At 44.8% G+C, this 18,272-nt stretch overlaps 1 protein-coding gene across 1 annotated transcript; it reads right to left on the bottom strand.

The window, feature by feature from the left end:
• Nucleotides 1-9,906: 9,906 nt before the first annotated feature.
• On the bottom strand, nucleotides 9,907-15,579 carry LOC137097183 (uncharacterized). The gene is made up of 3 exons (XM_067469000.1): nucleotides 13,279-15,579; nucleotides 10,290-12,525; nucleotides 9,907-9,994 (listed from the first exon to the last, which is right to left on the bottom strand). The coding sequence occupies exons 1-2, from the start codon at nucleotides 14,306-14,308 to the stop codon at nucleotides 10,301-10,303; spliced, it is 3,255 nt and encodes a 1,084-aa protein (XP_067325101.1). The 5' UTR covers nucleotides 14,309-15,579; the 3' UTR covers nucleotides 9,907-9,994; nucleotides 10,290-10,300.
• Between the last annotated feature and the right edge of the window lie 2,693 nt (nucleotides 15,580-18,272).

The following is an 18,272-nucleotide window of genomic DNA, read 5'->3' as shown; positions in this document are numbered from 1 at the left end:
AAACTTCCAATCGCTTCTGGCTTCAAAAAGATATTTTAAGATGGGATATGGTTACCAATGGAAGCACAACCAGTCCCTGGATCTGGTAAAATTGTGCATCACTGTCTACAAAGTCTGTCAGGGTTTCAAAAAAAGGGGTTTTAGAAAGGAGTCTTCCTCATCCCTACTTAGAAATGCCAAGAATAAAGTCTGGCACCTTTTATATACAAGTACTCTGACATCACTGTGAATTAGTTAGGATTGTATTACATAAGCCTTCTATTCCACTCCAATCACATTATGGCTGATAGTAAATGCATACCCACGTTGAATACCCCCCCCCCCCAATTAGCACAGTGTCACCGGTACACCAGTTGTAGCCTCATCATCATACTTCTGCACACCCTCATAACCCTGCCTTCTAACACTACTGATGTACCTTACATAATTACCACCATTGTTATTATCGAATCATAGATTCCTTGATTTGGAAGAGACCGCAGGAGCCAGTTCGCCCCGTAATGCAGAAAAATACAATCAAAGTACTCCCAACAGGTAGCCATTCAGCCGCTGCTTAAAAACCTCCAGATTATTAATAATTCAATTTCAATTTCAAAACAAAAATATAAAATATAAAATAATTTGGTAGAGGGAAAGGGTAAACAGGAAGAGAGCCCTATTTTCGGTCATCACTTTACTGCTAGCATGCCAACACAGGAGCAGAAAGGAGCCATCACAACAAGGAGAAAAATGGGATTTTTTTTCCTGACAATTAAGAATTTCCATCCCTATCTCACATGGAGAAAGCAAACCAAGTGAAAACAAGCCACAACTTCATTGGTTACAGGTGCAAATTGGCTTTGCATCAGCATGGATCCAGATTTATTCACTTACGGAACCAACTGCCATAAGGTCAACTACCTTTAGAGGAGCCCACTTAGTAGGCAAAATCTTATAGGATGAATATGAAAGTTATGGAAGTTATGGAAGTTATGGAGCGGACTAAAGCTACACATACCCACATACATGTGCTCTTTATGCCTCACTCCTATAAAAAGACCTTCTTACCATCCTGATAGCTACATCATCTCAATCTCTGAGTCCAGGAGCCCCCGGTGGCGCAGTGGGTTAAAACCCTGTGCTGGCAGGACTGAAGACCGACAGGCCACAGGTTCGAATCCAGGGAGAGCGCTGCTGAGCTCCCTCTATCAGCTCCAGCTCCTCATGCGGGGACGTGAGAGAAGCCTCCCACAAGGATGATAAAACATCAAAACATCCAGACGTCCCCTGGGCAACATTCTTGCAGACGGCCAATTATCTCACACCAGAAGTGACTTGCAGTTTCTCAAGTAGCTCCTGACACAACAAAAAATAAATAAATCTCTGAGTCCCATGCTAAAAAGATGCCAATGAAATATCAGAAAACAGGGCCGTAATATCAGAAAAATACAAAGGGCAAGAGAGTAGACATTAACCTCTGAGCAAAATGCCCAGGTACAGGCAAATAACCTTGCCCACAACTGGTTAAGAAGCGGAAAAACCAGCCGGAGCCATGGGACTCCGACGAAACCAGCAACTTCATCCCGGTGCCACAATCTGCAACAGGAATCCCTTGGTAAATCACAAAGAACAATTTCGAACCCGCTTATTAAGAAATTCTTACTAAGCTCAAGGGTACTAGATCTGAGTAGAAATTATGCTGTTACCTTCCAGATATTGTTGACTACAATTCCCAGCTTTTATTTTATTTATTTCTTCATATTTATTTCTTAATTTTATTTCATGTTTATTTCTTGATTGCTGCTTGTTTGTTTTAGGCATTGAATGTTTGCCATTTTTGTTATTTTTGGGAAATTGCCCTAGGCCTTCTTGGGGAGAGAGGGTGGTTTATAAATAAAGTTATTATTATTATTATTATTATTATTATTATTATTATTATTATTCTGACACCAAAGCACAGCATGTCACAGCAAACGAGATCTATATGCTGGATTTCATATCAAAAAATCACAAGTCAAGCACTTCCCAAGCGTCTAGGACTGGTGTGATGTATTTTTGAATGATGCACGCAGGTCCAAATAAGGTGGCCTTCTGCAGTTGACAGATTGTGATTTTGTCGATGTTTATTGTTTCCAAATGCCTCCTGAGATGATGATGATGATGATGATGATGATGATGATGATTATTCTCATCATGAACTTTTCCACTGATGATGGGGGGGGGGGCAAAATTCCCAACTCTATCCTAGAATACAGTCTGAAAACTACTGTTATAGGGCAAAAGAAGGAGGGGGCACTTTCTCTTTTCTCAGATCACAAACCAAAAACCTGAGGGAAATGTATGAGATCATCCTCTTTTTTTGGCTCTCAGCCAGATGCTGGAATGAAAAGTTATAACTGTGGAGGATCTATCACGAGTCCCAGGATCAGATTGCTTGTTTTATTTGTCTAAGGGAGCTATCAGTCAGAATGTGTTTGCAATACACATTTGGCACTTGTTTCAGGGATTTTTCTTTGTTGTTTTCCCCCCTTTGTGGCCAAAATTTATAACTAGGGGTTATCAAGGTCAGATCTCAGTAAGGAGAGACTCATATCAATTAAATATAATTTACTTAGTTTTGGACTGTGTGGTATGTCTTAATAACAAATTTGCCTGAATATTTTCTTTAAACTTTGCACTGGCATTCCAGATGCATGTTATTCATAAGCAGCCACGGTGAAAAGGCTCCTCAATCTGCCCCAGCTGAGCCTCTGAGGAATGGCGGCAAGTTGTGGGGCATAACAGGAACAAGACTAGCTTTGAAAGACTTTGAACCTCTACCATTCCAAGTCTCAGCCACAAGGTCCCAAGCCCAATTCTTAGTCAGTTTGGAAGAAAGACCATAATACGGAGCTGTGGAATGCATTCATTTCATTAGGTGATCCCTCGTAGTCCAAGGATGATGGTCCTCCAAGTTTGGTGTTCTGGTGGTGGGTCCATAGGCAACTGTGGAGCCCTATTCTTGATCTGCATCTTCTCCCAAAGTGAGGGCATCAGTTCCCAGGTGGAAGGCGGTCCTGGTCGGAGTTGGCTTGACGCACCTTCCTCTTGGCACGTTTCTCTCTTTCGTCCTCCATTCATGCCTCTTCAAATTCTACAGCACTGCTGGTCACAGGGCTTCCTAGTTCTCAGTGTCTATGCCAGAGTTTTTAAGGTTGGCTTTGAGCCCATCTTTAAATCTCTTTTCCTGCCCATCGACATTCTGTTTTCTGTTCTTGAGTTCAGAATAGAGCAACTGCTTTGGGAGATGGTGGTCGGGTATCCAGACAACATGGCCAGTCCAGTGGAGTTGATGGCGGAGGACCATCGCTTCAGTGCTGATGGTTGTTGCTTCTTCCAGCATGCTGACATTTGTCCACAAGAGATTTGCAGGGTTTTCCGGAGGCAGCGCTGATGGAATCGTTCCAGGAATTGCATGTGATGTCTGTAGATAGTCCACATCTCAGAGACGTATAACAGGGTTGAGAGGACAATAGCTTTATAAACAAGCACCTTGGTATCCCTACGTATGTCCCAGTCCTCAAACACTCTCTGCTTCATTCAGAAAAATGCTGCACTCGCAGAGTTCAGGCGGTGTTGAATTTCAGTGTCAATGTTGACTTTGGTGGAGAGGTGGCTGCCAAGATAGCGGAAATGGTCAACGTTTTCTAATGTTACACCATTAAGCTGTATTTCTGGCAATGGAGAGGGATTAGCTGGTGACTGCTGGAAGAGCACTTTGGTTTTCCCGATGTTTAATGACAGGCCGAGCTTCTCGTATGCTTCTGCAAAGGTGTTTAGAGTGGCTTGTAGGTCTTCTGAATGCGCACAGATGACATTGTCATCAGCATACTGGAGTTTCTATAATAGCTGTTGTTCTAACCTTGCTCACTGGGAAAGAGCAGTACAATGGAACATAAGTGTTCATTCTTTAACAGAGTAATAAAATAGTTTTTAAAAAAATCATTTTATAAATAAATAATGTTTTGCCTCTGTGGCCGATGAGTATTGATCCCCAATCTCTACCCCCGAGGGAGCGAGGGAGAAGGAGTAAGAAGAGGCCCCTCTGCCTCCAGCTCCCTTGCTCAGGCTGGTGCATGGCTTTCCTCTCCAGGACAACCGTGAGGAGCCGAGGCTGCCTCCAGGCAGCCTAGAAGCCGTTGCTGGCACAGGCTCTGCCATGTGGAGCTCTCCTGTGTGTGTGTGTGCACACACACACACACCATGCATGCCCAGTAGCATCTTTTTTAGGATTTGTAAGTTCTTTTTTGTTTTTCATTATTGTTGGTCACACCTTGCATTGTGAGACATTTTGTTGCCAAATTTGGTGTGTTTTGGCCCTTTGTTTTTTTGTTTTTGTTTTTAAGGTACTCACGACGACAAGACCATTTATATATAGATAGATTAGGAGCAAGGTGGCAATGGAAAAAATGTCTGGACTACAAAACTTGTCCTATGGGACACCTGTTAACTGTTAGTGGAGAGATGACACTTGCCAAGAGATATATTGGCCCAGTCTCCCAATCTACTGCGAAGTGGAATAAATAAATTTGAAAACTTGTCCAGTTGGTGTACATAAAAGATAAAACTGCTAAACATATATATTGCTGCCTTCCTCAGGCTGAAGCTTGAGGAAAAGGGAGGAAGCATTATTACTACACATTATTACTATGAACTATATCCCTTCCAGAACCTTTCCACTGTTCACTATGTGCCTCCCTTCTACATTGAAGGAGGGAAATATATTATTAGTTTACATTATTTTTATTATTTTATATCATTATATCATTATATTATTTTATTATTATTTTATATCATTTTATTATTTTACTAGCTGTCCCCTGCCACGCGTTGCTGTGGCCCACTCTGGTGGTTCTGTGTGGGAGGTTTGGCCCAATTCTATCATTGGTGGGGTTCAGAATTCTCTGTGATTGTAGGCAAACTATAAATCCCAGCAACTACAACTCCCAAATGTCAAGATTCTATTTTCCCCAAACTCCACCAGTGTTCACATTTGGGCATATTGAGTATTCGTGCCAAGTTTGGTCCAGATCCATCATTGTTTGAGTACACAGTGTTCTCTGGATGTAGGTGTACTACAACTCCAAAACCAAAGGACACTGCCCACCAAACCCTTCCAGTATTTTCTGTTGATAATGGGAGAACTGAGTGCCAAGTTTGGTTCAATTCCATCGTTGATGAGGTTCAGAATGCTCTTTGATTGTAGGTGAACTATAAATCCCAGCAACTACAACTCCCAAAAGACGAAATCTTTTTTTTTTTTGAGTGAAGGACATACATTGGGGTGTTAGATGTCTTGTGTCCAAATTTGGTGGCAATCCATCCAGTGGTTTTTGAGTTCTGTTAATCCCACAAACGAACATTACATTTTTATTTATATAGATATTATTTTATTATTTTTATATCATTTTTATTATGGTGTTGCAAAATGGTGTCCCTTGTATAAAATAGCAAAATCAAGATTTGCTTTTTGAACTTTAAAAAAAATATTTTTCAAGCTGTTGAGGGTAGAATCCATGGCTACAGAACCTGCAAGTATGGAGGGTGACTATAGTTAAATTTCTCTGTCTTGTTTGTTCGGCTCTCATAATACTTGTCCAAAAGGCCAGTGTGGGTGTGTTTGGTGCTCATACAGATCTAGAACATGGGAAAGTAGTTTGAAGTAACATTTCACTTGCATCAGGGATAGCTAACGCTCACAAGGCTGGGAGAAACAGCAACAGTCTGTCAAGATTTAGGGAAGTCTCTGCAATTCCATTGAGACTCCCCCCACCCCCATCTCCTTGTGACAGGGATGGACAGTCTTTCAAGTTACGCTTCAGGATGTGCCTGCAGAACATTTTGGCTGGCTGTCCATGCCAAATTTAGTTATTTATTTATTTACAGTATTTGTATACTGCTTTTCTCACCCCGAGGGGGACTCAAAGTGGTTCCTAGGACATTAAGATCGTCTGGGGAGGCCCTGCTCTCGATCCTGCTGGCTTCACAAGCACGCCTGGCGGGGACGAGAGACAGGGCCTTCTCAGTGGTGGCCCCTCGGCTGTGGAACACCCTTCCTGCAGATATTAGATCGACCCCCCTCCTTGCTGGCATTCCGGAGGAAAGTAAAGACCTGGCTGTTTGAACAGCATTCGACTAAGCAGTGTGATTGATTGACTGACTGATTGATTGATCGGAACACGGAATATATCGGATAACAAGTTTGGATTCTGATTTCATTGACGAGACCTGATGGATTTGTTATATTGATGTAGTGATGTGTTGATATTGATGTTTAATGATTTGTGATGCTATTGCTTTTAAATGCTTAATGATTTTGTATTGTGTATACCTAAATTGTTGTAAGCCACTCTGAGTCGCCTAAGGGCTGAGAAGAGCGGTATACAAATAAAGTAAATAAATAATAATAAAATAATACTATTAGAAGGGTTTGGATGGCATCTGTGGACCCTCTAACGCAGGGGTCCTCAAACTTTTTAAACAGAGGGCCAGGTCACAGTCCCTCAAACTGTTGGAGGGCCGGATTATAATTTGGAAAAAAAATGAATGAATTCCTATGAACACTGCACATATCTTATTGGTAGTGCAAAAAACACTTAAAAACAATACAATAATTAAAATGAAGAACAATTTTAACAAATATAAAACTTATTAGTATTTCAGTGGGAAGTGTGGGCCTGCTTTTGGCTGATGAGATTGGACTGTTGTTGTTGTTGTTGTTGTTGTGTGCTTTCAAGTAGTTTCAGACTAAGATTGACCCTAAGCAAGGGCCAGGTAAATGACCTTGGAGGGCCGTATCCGGCCCTCGGGCCTTAGTTTGAGGACCCCTGCTCTAAGGTGTGTTGGACTGTAATTCCCACCACCCTACACTGTGGTATATACTGGCTCGGAGTTTCATTTCAGCAGCATCTGGAGACTCACACATCCCTTGCCCTTGAGGAATAGTTGAAAATCATCCACACCGGTCTACATACTTGGCATGCTATGCCCTTGTAAAAAGTCATCTCTTGTTTAATCCCAGTTTTTCATGTTCACCTTTTCTAATCTCTCCCCCCCCCCCATAGAAGAATTTCAAATTCTTAGGAACAGCTGTTCAGCAACAACCAGCAGCCATAAACTAATTTGACAGAAAGGTCTCATTAACGTGGTTGAGTTTATGGCCACCCAGAAGTTCTTGGATTCAAGGTGCTTGGCTACAACTTGTACAAGTAATTTTGTTTAAGGCAAAGTTGTTTCTACAATGTAAACATACAACTCAGCCCTATCTTTACAACTTAGCCACAACCAAGCACCTTGATCATTGTAATAATGACCATATGTTGAAACAGCAAGGCCTGTTAACACTCTCATAATTGTAAATTTGTGCATTTCTGTGCAAAGTACTTGAGGAAAAAATGTCTGTAACACAGCATTATCTTCAGCCAATAGAGGAAAAAAACAATAAGGAAATCTCACATATATTAAGTGTGATAACTACAGACAATAGCACTTAGAGGTTGAGTATCCCTGACCTGGTAATTTGAAATCAAAAAAACCTGGATCCAACACTGTCTAGCTAAGTGGCTGGGATTCTGATACCTTTGCTTTCAGAAGCAGCTGAAATTTGGAATGACACCACTTCAACTTCCATGTTTCAATGCAATGGAACCATGGAGTTGTTGTTTTTACAAGACATTTAGCCTTCTTTGGTAAACTACAACTCCTATGAATTCATATCATTGAGCCATAACAGTTCAAATGATGTCAAACTGCATTTATTCTGCTGATGCACGGAAGAACTCTTTTCTTGTTTTTATTAATCTGTATTAATGCTGCTGAAGGTATCTTTCTTTCCTTTCCTCTCCTTTATTTCGCCTGCCTGCCGTTCTCCCAAAATATGATTCTAGGGGCAAGTTCTGTTATTGGCACTTTCAAGAGTGTTCTTTGTGTCCTTTCAAAGTAGTCTCCCCCCAGTCTGGAAAATTTTGGGGTGGACTTAAACCTACAGTACAACTACTGCCTGAGGATGATGGAAGACCAACATATCATGAAACGATCAGGTTAGAAAAAGGTTTCATAGCTCCAACCAACCATCCAAAGCATTCCATGGAATCGTAGAATCATAGAATTGGAAGGGACCACAAGGGCCATCCAGTCCAATCTACTGCTGTGCAGAAAAAACCATTTGACCCACTGAAGCAAAGGAGCTGCGGAAAGCAGAAGCAGTGCTGATTAAAAAGAGAGAAAGCTGGTAAGAGAGAGAGGAGATTGGAAATGGGGAAGCAGAAGGCAAACATCTCAACTGGAAACCACCCTGAGTCCCCTAGGGGAGATAGAGAGGCATATAAATAAAGTTGATGTTGTTGTTGTTGTTGTTATTCTTATTTGAAACACAACAAGATGAGTCCACAGCTGACACTCTACCGGCTGTTGTATTTGATCACACGTTGAACACTTCCCAAGTGTCTAGGACTGTGTCATGTATTGGTAAATAATGTGTGCAGATCCCAGTAAGGTGGCCTTCTGCAGCTGGCAGATGGCAATCTTGTCAGCGCCGATTGTGTTTAAGTGCAGGCCAAAGTCTTTAGGCATTGCACTCAGTGTTCCGATCACACCACCTTGACTGGCTTGTGCCACAGTCTTTGCAGTTGTTGTTGTACTGTCACACGCTGGGCCTGTGCATAAGACTATAGACAGGACATAAATTCCGTGTGCCCCAAAAGAAGTTCAGGTTTCAGTGATGGCTGGCTGAAGTTCCTCAGCAAAAGAGCTGTAAGGCTGTATGATCCTCAGCCAAGCTGTGGGCTGTATATCTCCCCGGCCAAGCCGTACAAGACGAAGCTTTCTACAGGAGCTCTTGGCATTATGTCCTGCACGAAAGGCTTCTCTGTGTTGACTGAACCCAAACTGGCTCCTATTCCCTCCAAAACCCAAAAAGGGGGCAGGACCAGGGAACCTAGCTATAATTGACAGGTGGCTTGCCCTATGATTGAAGCCAAAAGAAGCCACCTATCTGCAGAGCCCCTGATACCTAGGACTATAACAAACATTAAATGCAAAGCAAACAAAATTGAAGCTCCTGGTGCAGTTGTACCTGCACAGTTATTGTTGTTGTTGTTATCCAAGTAGTTAGAATTGTGTGCTGCTGGAAGAGTACTGGAAAATTGGTACTGTTCCTTTATCCTGGAAATTTGGTACTGTTCCATTATCCGGGCGGAGTCCACTAGAGAGAGAAGGATGGTCCGTTTTATGGCAGCGAGAGGGGTGGGGGGAAGTTGAAGGAAAAATCCTGAAAAAGGAGTCTTCTCTCCATTTTCACACTCTGGCAAGATGGATTCCCACAGGCAGCCACCAGAAGTAGCAGTGAATCATGAAATGGCCTCCATGTTACTCTGTTTTGCCAGTGTGCAAAAATTGAAAGAAAAGGGGGAGGGGACGGGAGGATTACATGGAATAAGGTCCAAAGTCTCAGTCCTGAGGGGGTAGAGGGTGTTGCAGGGTAAAAAGGAAGAAGACTCTGCTACGTTTAATTGCATCTCTAACACATTCACCTGTGACATCTTTTGCTTGGAAAGATTTTCACCGTGTAGTCCAAATCCCTCCTTACCAGAACATTTCATGGCCTGTATCCAAGGTCCTACACATTCCACACATTCCACTAGGGAAACTATGCTCAGGTCCAGTTCAAGACATTTTGCTGCTTGTGGGAAGGAAAAGGATGTTGCCCCTGCATGTACAAAATCCAAGTGAATTTTTCTTCAACACTGATGATACATAGCAGCCCTCCTAGAACCTGAAAAGGGATCTCTTGAGGAGAAGCAGGGCAAACGCATGATTCACAATCCCCTCCCCCCAACACACACTCACGCGCACACACTATAACTAAGATCCTACATAAATAAAGGTTGCTTACCTGTAACCGTATTTCTTCGAGTGTTATTCCGTGAAATTCGCACCTATGGGTTTTCCCCTGCGCCTGCGCAGCAATCCGGAAGTTCTAAAGATTTAATAGATTTTTAAATGATTATTTTAAATGATTATTTTGCGGACGCGGAAGCCCCGCCCATGTCCCCGCCCCCTTGGGCGCCCTTCGCCGCGGCGCGCGGCTCCTGGGTAGTTCCCCAGCGCTAAACAGCAGCTAGGCAACGGCATGACAGAGGGGAGGAAGGGCGGGTTGTGCGAATTTCACGGAATAACACTCGAAGAAATACGGTTACAGGTAAGCAACCTTTATTTTTTCTTCGTGTATTCCGTGAAATGCGCACCTATGGGTGAGATAGCAAGCTATTGACCTGGAGGTGGGTCATGCCACACAGGAAAAAAGAACTGCCCTGCCGAAAGCAGCGTCCTTCTTGGCTTGTATATCCAATTTGTAGTGAGAGGCAAACGTGGAAGGTGTAGACCACGTAGCTGCTCTACAGATCTGGTCCAGCGGCACCCCTCGCAAGAAGGCTTGGGAAGTAGAGACTGATCGAGTGGAGTGAGCCACCAGATGAGATGGTGGTTCTTTTCCCGCCAATTGGTAGGCTAGGCGAATCGTCGAAACGATCCAGGAAGCCAATCCCTGTGAGGACACAGGGTGGCCCAGAGTGTCTTTCCTGTACTTTAAAAAGAGTTTGGGAGACTTCCTGTAAGAGGACGTCCTATGTAAATAGAACGAGAGTGCTCTTTTAACATCAAGGGAGTGAAGGGTCACCTCCAACGGGGAGGTTGGGTTTGTAAAGAATGCTGGTAAAATAATGTCTTCCGACATGTGAAACTGGGAAACAACTTTGGGAAGAAACGTAACGTCGGTTCGAAGGACGACCTTGTCATCATGGAACCTAATGTAAGGTGGGTCTGAACGGAGAGCCGTGAGCTCACTGCTTCTTCTAGCGGATGTAATGGCCACTAGGAATGCAGTCTTCCAGGAAAGGTGAGAAATCTCATTGGAGGCCATGGGTTCAAAGGGAGGTTTTGACAACTGGGATAGTACTAACTCCAAGCTCCATTGGGGGGCGGGAGGGGAGGCAGGAGGGTGGACATTCTTGTATCCTTTTAGAAACAATTGAACCAAATGGTCTTGAAAAAGGGACGGCAAGCCAGCTTTTCTTCGGAAAGATGAAATGGCCGCTAGATAGCATTTGACAGATGAGAGGGAGGAACATTTGTTGGAGAGGTGTACCAAGAAATCTAGCACCACCGGGGTAGGTGCTGTAGTGGGGTTGTGTCCCGCCGATTTTGCGAAAGATGTAAAGAGGGACCATTTGTAGTTGTATGATTTGGTAGTGTTCGGTTTGTGAGCGGCAAGAATTATACGGGATACTGCCTCAGACAAGTTTATTGAGGTTTGATCCTCCACGCTGTAAGACGGAGGGATTGGAGGTCTGGGTGAAGTACCAGCCCGTTCTCCACCGTGAGGAGGTCCGGGGTGGGGTCGAATTTGAGGAATTGGCTGTTGGAGAGTAGGAGGAGTGGGGCAAACCAATGCTGGCGTGGCCACCACGGGGTGATTAGGATGCAGTCTGATTTGTCTTGGATTATCTTGGCTATGACTGGAGATAGGAGGGGGAGCGGGGGGAAGATGTATAGGAGGCCTGGTGTCCAGTGGAATAGGAAGGCGTCTCCGAGACAACCTGGGGATGCGCGAGGGTGGAGTCTTGCGCAGTAGAGAGGGCAATGAGTGTTCGAAGGGGAGGCAAAGAGGTCTATCCTGGGGGTGCCCCATTTGCGTGTGATGAGTTTGAATTGTGTTGGGTGGAGATGCCATTCGTGATTGTTTTTTGCTGTTCTGCTCAGGGAGTCCGCTAAAATGTTGTCCTGTCCCGGGAGGTGGATGGCTGTGAGAAGGACATTGTGTTGAATGCACCATTCCCAGATGCGTGTGACGATTGAGAGAAGTGTTTGTGACCTCGTTCCTCCCTGTTTGTTTATGTAGTATTTGACAGCTGTGTTGTCTGTCACTATCTGGACCACACGGTTGGATACAATTCGGACGAAGGCCCGAAGAGCTTTCTCCACCGCCATCATTTCGAGGGCGTTGATGTGGAATTTCTGGTCTTGTCGGGTCCAGTGCCCGCTGACCTGGAACCCCTTGAGGTGAGCTCCCCAACCCGAGTTGGAGGCGTCCGTCGTGAGGGACGCAGAGGGACGGGGTTGGTTGAATGGAATTCCCAAGAGAACATTGCGTGCTTTTGTCCACCATACAAGGGAGTGGAGGACAGATTGGGGTGGATGAAGGACCCGAGACTGTGAGTCGCGGAGAGGGTCGAAGGTTCTGATGAACCAGTTTTGAAGGGGCCGCATTCGGAGGCGTGCGAATGGGGTCACGTTTGTGGTGGAGGACATGTGACCCAGGATGGACTGGATAGTCCAAGCGGAGGCCTGCTGAGAGTGTTGGAGGGTAGTAATGGCCTGTTTGAGGTTGGAAAATCGGTCTTCCGGGAGGTACGCTTTCTGGCGTGTGGTGTCTAGGATAGCTCCGATGAATTGGATACGTTGCGTCGGTTGGAGATGGGATTTGTCCTGGTTGATAACCAGTCCGAGGACCTGTAAAAGAGATAAGGTGTAATGAATATCTTTACACAACTGAGGCCTTGAGGACGAGCAAAATAACCAATCATCAAGGTACGGAAAAACCGTAACGCCCTGTTGGCGGAGATGTGCGGCTACGACGGCCATGCACTTAGTGAATACTCTGGGTGCCGTGGACAAACCAAACGGGAGAGAATTGAAGGAAAAATGTTTGTCTTGAACTGCAAAGGTCAGAAACCTGCGATGTGATGGTCTGATTGAGATGTGGAAGTATGCGTCTCGTAGGTCTATCGTGGCTAGCCACGAGTTTTCAGGGATGAAAGGGAGAATGTTAGGTAGAGTGACCATGCGGAATTTGCGTGGTGTGATGAAGGTGTTGAGTCTACGGAGATCTAGAATGGGTCGAAGGCCACCATCTCTTTTATCTACTAAGAAGTATCGAGAGTAGAAGCAGGTGGCGGTTGTGTGAGAAGGGGTGACAGAGATAGCTCCTTTATGAAGGAGAGAGTTTATTTCCTCCCAAATGGCTTGAGAGGGTTGAGTGAAAAGAATAGTGCCAACCTGTGGATAGGTATTGAACTCTATTGCATAACCCCTGTTTACTATATCGAGAACCCAGGTGTCTGTGGTTATGGATTGCCATTGTGGAAGGAATTGATGAAGCCTGTTTAAGTATGTAAGTGGGGGGGTGGGAGGTGAGGTGATAGGTAAAGGTGTGTCAAAAACGGCGTTTATTGGTATTGGAAGGTCTGGTACCACGGTACTGACCTCTGGAGGGGAGTGAAGGACGTCTTGCAGCTGTAGCTGGGGCGTATGGTCTTTGTCTGCCCCTGTAAAAAGAAGTGTTATAAGGCCTGTTATAAAACTGGGGCCGGTAGTAGTAGGAGCCCCACCTTTGGCGTTGGTAGGTGTAGAGCTGTTGATCATACTTGTATACAGTTTGTTTCATTTTGTGAGAGTGCTCCAGTTGTGAATCTGTTTCAGGGTTAAAGAGACCCGCCTCATCCATAGGGAGGTTCTCAATGAGGGCACGTTGTGATTGAGAAAGAATTGCAGCTCTCAGCCAGGTGTGGCGTCTGAGAGCAACCGATCCCGCAATCAATTTGCCTGAGGTGTCAGCTGTATTTTTTGCTAGATCTTTCTGTAATTTGGCTAACAACAGTGCTTCTTGAGCAAAGGCCTTAGCCAGTGGTTGCTCAGCTGGTGGTAATAAGTCTAAATATGGAGATATTTTATTCCAAAGTAGGGTCTGGTAGACACTCATATAGACCCCATAGTGTGCCATGCGGGCAAAGAGGCATGCTGAGGAGTAAAATTTTTTAGCCATAGAGTCCAATTTTCTCCCTTCTTTATCGGAGGGAGATGACTGGTTAATTTGGATTGGCTTTGGTTGAGCATCAGTCACTACAGAGTTTGCTTTGGGCATTTTGGATAGCCATGAGGCTGAAGATAAGTCAATACGGTACAAATTTTCTGCCCTTTTTGGGGTTGCTGGAACCAGGGACGGGGCAACCCCTGTATTTTTAAGGATTTTCAAGAGATAAGGCAGTGTGGGCAACACAGTGGATGCAGGTGCCTGTTGTTCAGTAGAAGTAAAACATGGATCTGTGACTGTATCAGAAGGCTCTGGAGTGGTAAGGTTCAGGGTCCTTGCCAGCCTGATCATAAGGGCTGAGAATTTTTTAAAATCCTCTAGGTGCTGAGGTGATGGGTCAGAGTCTGTTACCGGGTCCTGGATAACAGGAGTATCCTCATTGGACTCCAGATCAATAGTATCAGTCTCTGGTTGAGGAGGCATGCGAGGGTCATGAGGAAGTGATTGAGGATCCACCTCGGGGTGAAGGTCTGGTGGTTGAGAGAGTGTAGCCGTAGGTGGTGCACGAGGAGGTTGTGGGTACCTGGGGTCAGGGTATTGATAGGCATGGGGCCCCCTAAAATGGTCAGGGGGGGGAGGGTAGTAGAAAGGGTATGGGAAGGGAGGTGGAGGGGGGGGATAGAGGTGGTAAGGGTACTCCTGGTACCCATAGGTTTGATAGTGTTCAGGAGGAAGAGATCGCACCTTCTTGGGTGGAGGGTGGGAGGGGGTCGAGGGTTGGTTTGCATGAGGGGATGGAGAGCGCTGGCGGCGTCTAGAGGGTTGCGCCGAGGTGCTTGGCTGTATGGGGGAAGGAGTTTCCCCTGGTACCGGTTGCGGGGAGTTTGGAGAGGGGGGGGAGAGGCCTGAGAAGGAGGCAAGGGAGGGGGAGAGAGAGAGAGATCGGGTGGCTGCTCCGGTTCCAGGTGGGGGGCTAGGAGCTCGAGTGGAGGGAGGTGGGAGGGATCCTCCATTTCCAGCATGTTTGGGAGCGGTTCCTGCAACTGCAGGGTGGAACCGGAGAGGTGAGGCACCGTTTCAAGGATAGGGGGACTCAAGGGCTGAACACCAGTGAGTTGCCGTCCCTTTTTCTGTTTACTAGGTTTCTCTTTCGTTTTTGCAGGCTTCGTGGCCTGTTTAGAAAGCTTTGCCTTTTTTCTCGGCTGCTCCTCAAGGGAAGCATTTGCCTGAGTAGAATCACGCCTATCCCCAACGCGTGGGGAGGGAGGCTGAACAACTTCTTGAATCGGGGAGGATTGGGAGGGGGCGGGGAGCATCTGGGGCGCTAGGGCCCGTTCATACAACAAAGCTTTTAATCTGGCATCTCTGCCTTTGCGAGCCCTGGTGGTGAAGCTCAAGCAAATTTCACATGTCTGGAGGTTGTGAGTTTCTCCAAGACAGAGAAGGCATTTGGAATGCCTATCGGCCTCAGGGAGGTTAACTCCGCAGGCCGAACAATTTTTAAAGTAAAGGGAAGACATCTTAGCCTGTTCAGGAGAAAGAATGGTCGTGCCGGTCCGCGTTCAGGAGAGGAGAAGGTAGGTAGTCGAGAAACAGTCCAAAAGTCAGGGAAATGTAAGTAAATCGAAGAGCGAAGTCCGGAGATGCTGCCTGTTTGGCGCGGAAAAAGGAACTACCCAGGAGCCGCGCGCCGCGGCGAAGGGCGCCCAAGGGGGCGGGGACATGGGCGGGGCTTCCGCGTCCGCAAAATAATCATTTAAAATAATCATTTAAAAATCTATTAAATCTTTAGAACTTCCGGATTGCTGCGCAGGCGCAGGGGAAAACCCATAGGTGCGCATTTCACGGAATACACGAAGAAAAAATGAAAGTAGCACCAAAGTTTCATGGAATGATACTATGGCTTGTTGAAGGCTTTCATGGCCAGAATCACTGGGTTGTTGTAGGTTTTTTTCAGGCTATATGGCCATGTTCTAGAGGCATTATTTCCTGACGTTTCACCTGCATCTATGGCAAGAGGTAGTGAGGCTTTCTCTCATCATAACTGTGATAACTGTGATCTCCTCTCTGCATGGCTATTCTGTGACTGGTGACAAAGTGTGTCTAGCTATATCAACATAGACAGATACAAAATTATGACGTCACCTGCCAAGATCCACTGGGGTCTCCAGATGTCATTCAATATCTCATTGTGGAGACATAGCTGCATGCTTTTCCCATTCCCTCTATGATCCACCAGCAACCGAATGGCTTTGGAGTAGAAGGTTGTTGCAGTGAAGCAATGTTCAGGTAGGGGGTCATGCTGGTATCAAGTTAGAAAGGTAATACCAACTTCTGCAGTGACTAGAATGGGATACACTTCATATTATCTGCAATACAAGGTAGCCATTTTACTTCACCTGATAGTAAGGCCAGCTGTGACCCTTCCATTCCACCTTGGCCTTCCCTACTCTTTTTCCCATGCTTCCTTTCAATCTGCCTCCTCTATCCCCAAAACTGGTGAAAATCCAAGCTATTAAACTTCTAAAACCAAACAAAATACTTATTTTCCCTTTCATTCACACCAGATTGTGGCATCTGCTGATTGTCATCATCTGGTTTTTATATATACCTTTTCTTTGGTCTTTGAGATTCCCTTTTTCTGTAACATTTCCAGTTTGGGCAAGGGTAAGGGGAGAGTTGTATGTTAAAAATAGATGAAATAATGGGAGGTATCAGGTTCCAAGACGCCTACTCACTCATAATAAAACATTTTGTAGTTGTTCCCAAGCATGATCCCTGCCTCTGGCCTTTTCTCTGTTGCACTTCATTAGTCCATATGTGGAGATCACACATTCCACTCTTTCTTAGACCATCTAACGGCTCAGTGTACCCTGCTAATCCACCCCAAACAAACAAGGATTTATAGTTAAGAAACTAAGCAGGTGGCTGTAAGACGGATCGGAAATGCTGAGCAGTCATAGCCATGTAAGTTATCCAACCCAAGACTTTTAGTGCAAGCAGACACCTTAGCACTTTACACTATGATGGGAAAACTTCCCATTTCACTTTCTCTGCATTCTGGTTTGTTGTTTTTTTTTAACCTTTTGTTCTTTGCATCCAAAACATGATCTTTGCAAATATTGGCAAATTATTCAGAAATAAACTGAATTGAAATGCTCCTTATTGGCATTTACCAGCTCCAGATGATAGCACTAAGTTGAGAAGAAAGGCCATATTGTACCTGCTTGTCATATAAGTGTTAAAAATGAGAGCAGAAATTCAACATTAACATGGAGTTATATGCTAAGAGATGCAAATTCCAATTTTAAAGAGTTAGGCATTCAAAGTAGGGATGGATAAAAGTTTTGGGGGAAAATATTGACCATGTGTGCCTTCGAGTTAGGTGCTGCAGGGCATCTGGACCCACCCATCCCCCAGAAAAGTACAGATGTTGGGGAAAGGTGTATGGACTTCAACACAGACCCAATAGGGTTTAAGAAACCCAACTGGGCATGGGTCAAAGCCCTGTGTGGAACGCCCTTGGTTTCTCCTACATTCCAGTGTTTTAGAACTCATAGCAGGCTCTTTTAGTCCCAAACATGAAGACATTGGCAAATTCTGATAAATTCCTATTTTAAAAATGAACTGAATAACACGCCCCATTTGTACTCTTCACTTGGTTGGGTTTTTAGAGCAAGAAACACTACTAGAAGAAAATGACCATTCCTTTTCTTTCTCATTCTTTACCCAAATCATTGTAGGTCAACTGGCTGGAATAGAAACTTCAGATGTGGATGACTCAGGCAGCCAGAGTAAATTCACTTAAGGCAAGTCTAGCTAGGACCATGATGGTGAACTTTTCAAAGACTGACTACTTTATCACACTAGAGAATGAATCCACTTTAAATTTGGTTGCTGCCTCCTGCACAATTCTGGGGTTTGTAGTTTAGGGAGGAGCCTTTAACAGCCGAACCAAACTACAAACCCCAGAATTCTGCAGGAGGCAGAAACTGGATTTTAAATGGATGTTTTTCTCTAGTGTGATGAGGTCCTGAGTGCCCTACCAGGGGACAAGTAAAGGGACAGGCAAGTGGGTGGCAAGCAAGAGAAGGGGTGAGTGAGTGGACGAGCAGGATAACGGGTGGATGAGCATGTGTACCAGGAGAGAGGACACTGTGTGCCCCTTCTGGCACGTGTGCCTTAGGTTTGCCACCACTGAGTTAGAACATCAGCTCAGTTCTGGAGAGAAAAATAGCTCTGAGATTTCAACAGAGTGAGTTTTCTGACTAGCAGTCTTCTAAATGATTGCTCCTACCCTTCAAACAGCTTTCTTGCTTGCAAATTAAACTACAGTATATTAAAAATTACATTTTATTTTTGAATAAAGTATTTAGAATATATGTGAGTTTTGCAGACACATTTAATTTTGTATTCCATTTAGCTTGCATTTGAAGTTTACATTTCC

This window comes from Anolis sagrei, chromosome 1 (assembly GCF_037176765.1).
Source record: "Anolis sagrei isolate rAnoSag1 chromosome 1, rAnoSag1.mat, whole genome shotgun sequence".
NCBI classification, from domain to species: domain Eukaryota; kingdom Metazoa; phylum Chordata; class Lepidosauria; order Squamata; family Dactyloidae; genus Anolis; species Anolis sagrei.
This window is presented reverse-complemented; position numbering and strand designations above follow the sequence as displayed.

Excerpts from the sequence above, each read along its gene's own strand:
- LOC137097183 (XM_067469000.1), bottom strand. The coding sequence starts at position 14,308 with ATGCCTCCTCAACCAGAGACTGATACTATTGATCTGGAGTCCAATGAG. Across the intron at positions 12,526-13,278 it reads TCCTTCACTCCCCTCCAGAG|GTCCTCGGACTGGTTATCAA; the intron begins GTCAGTACCGTG and ends TCTCTTTTACAG.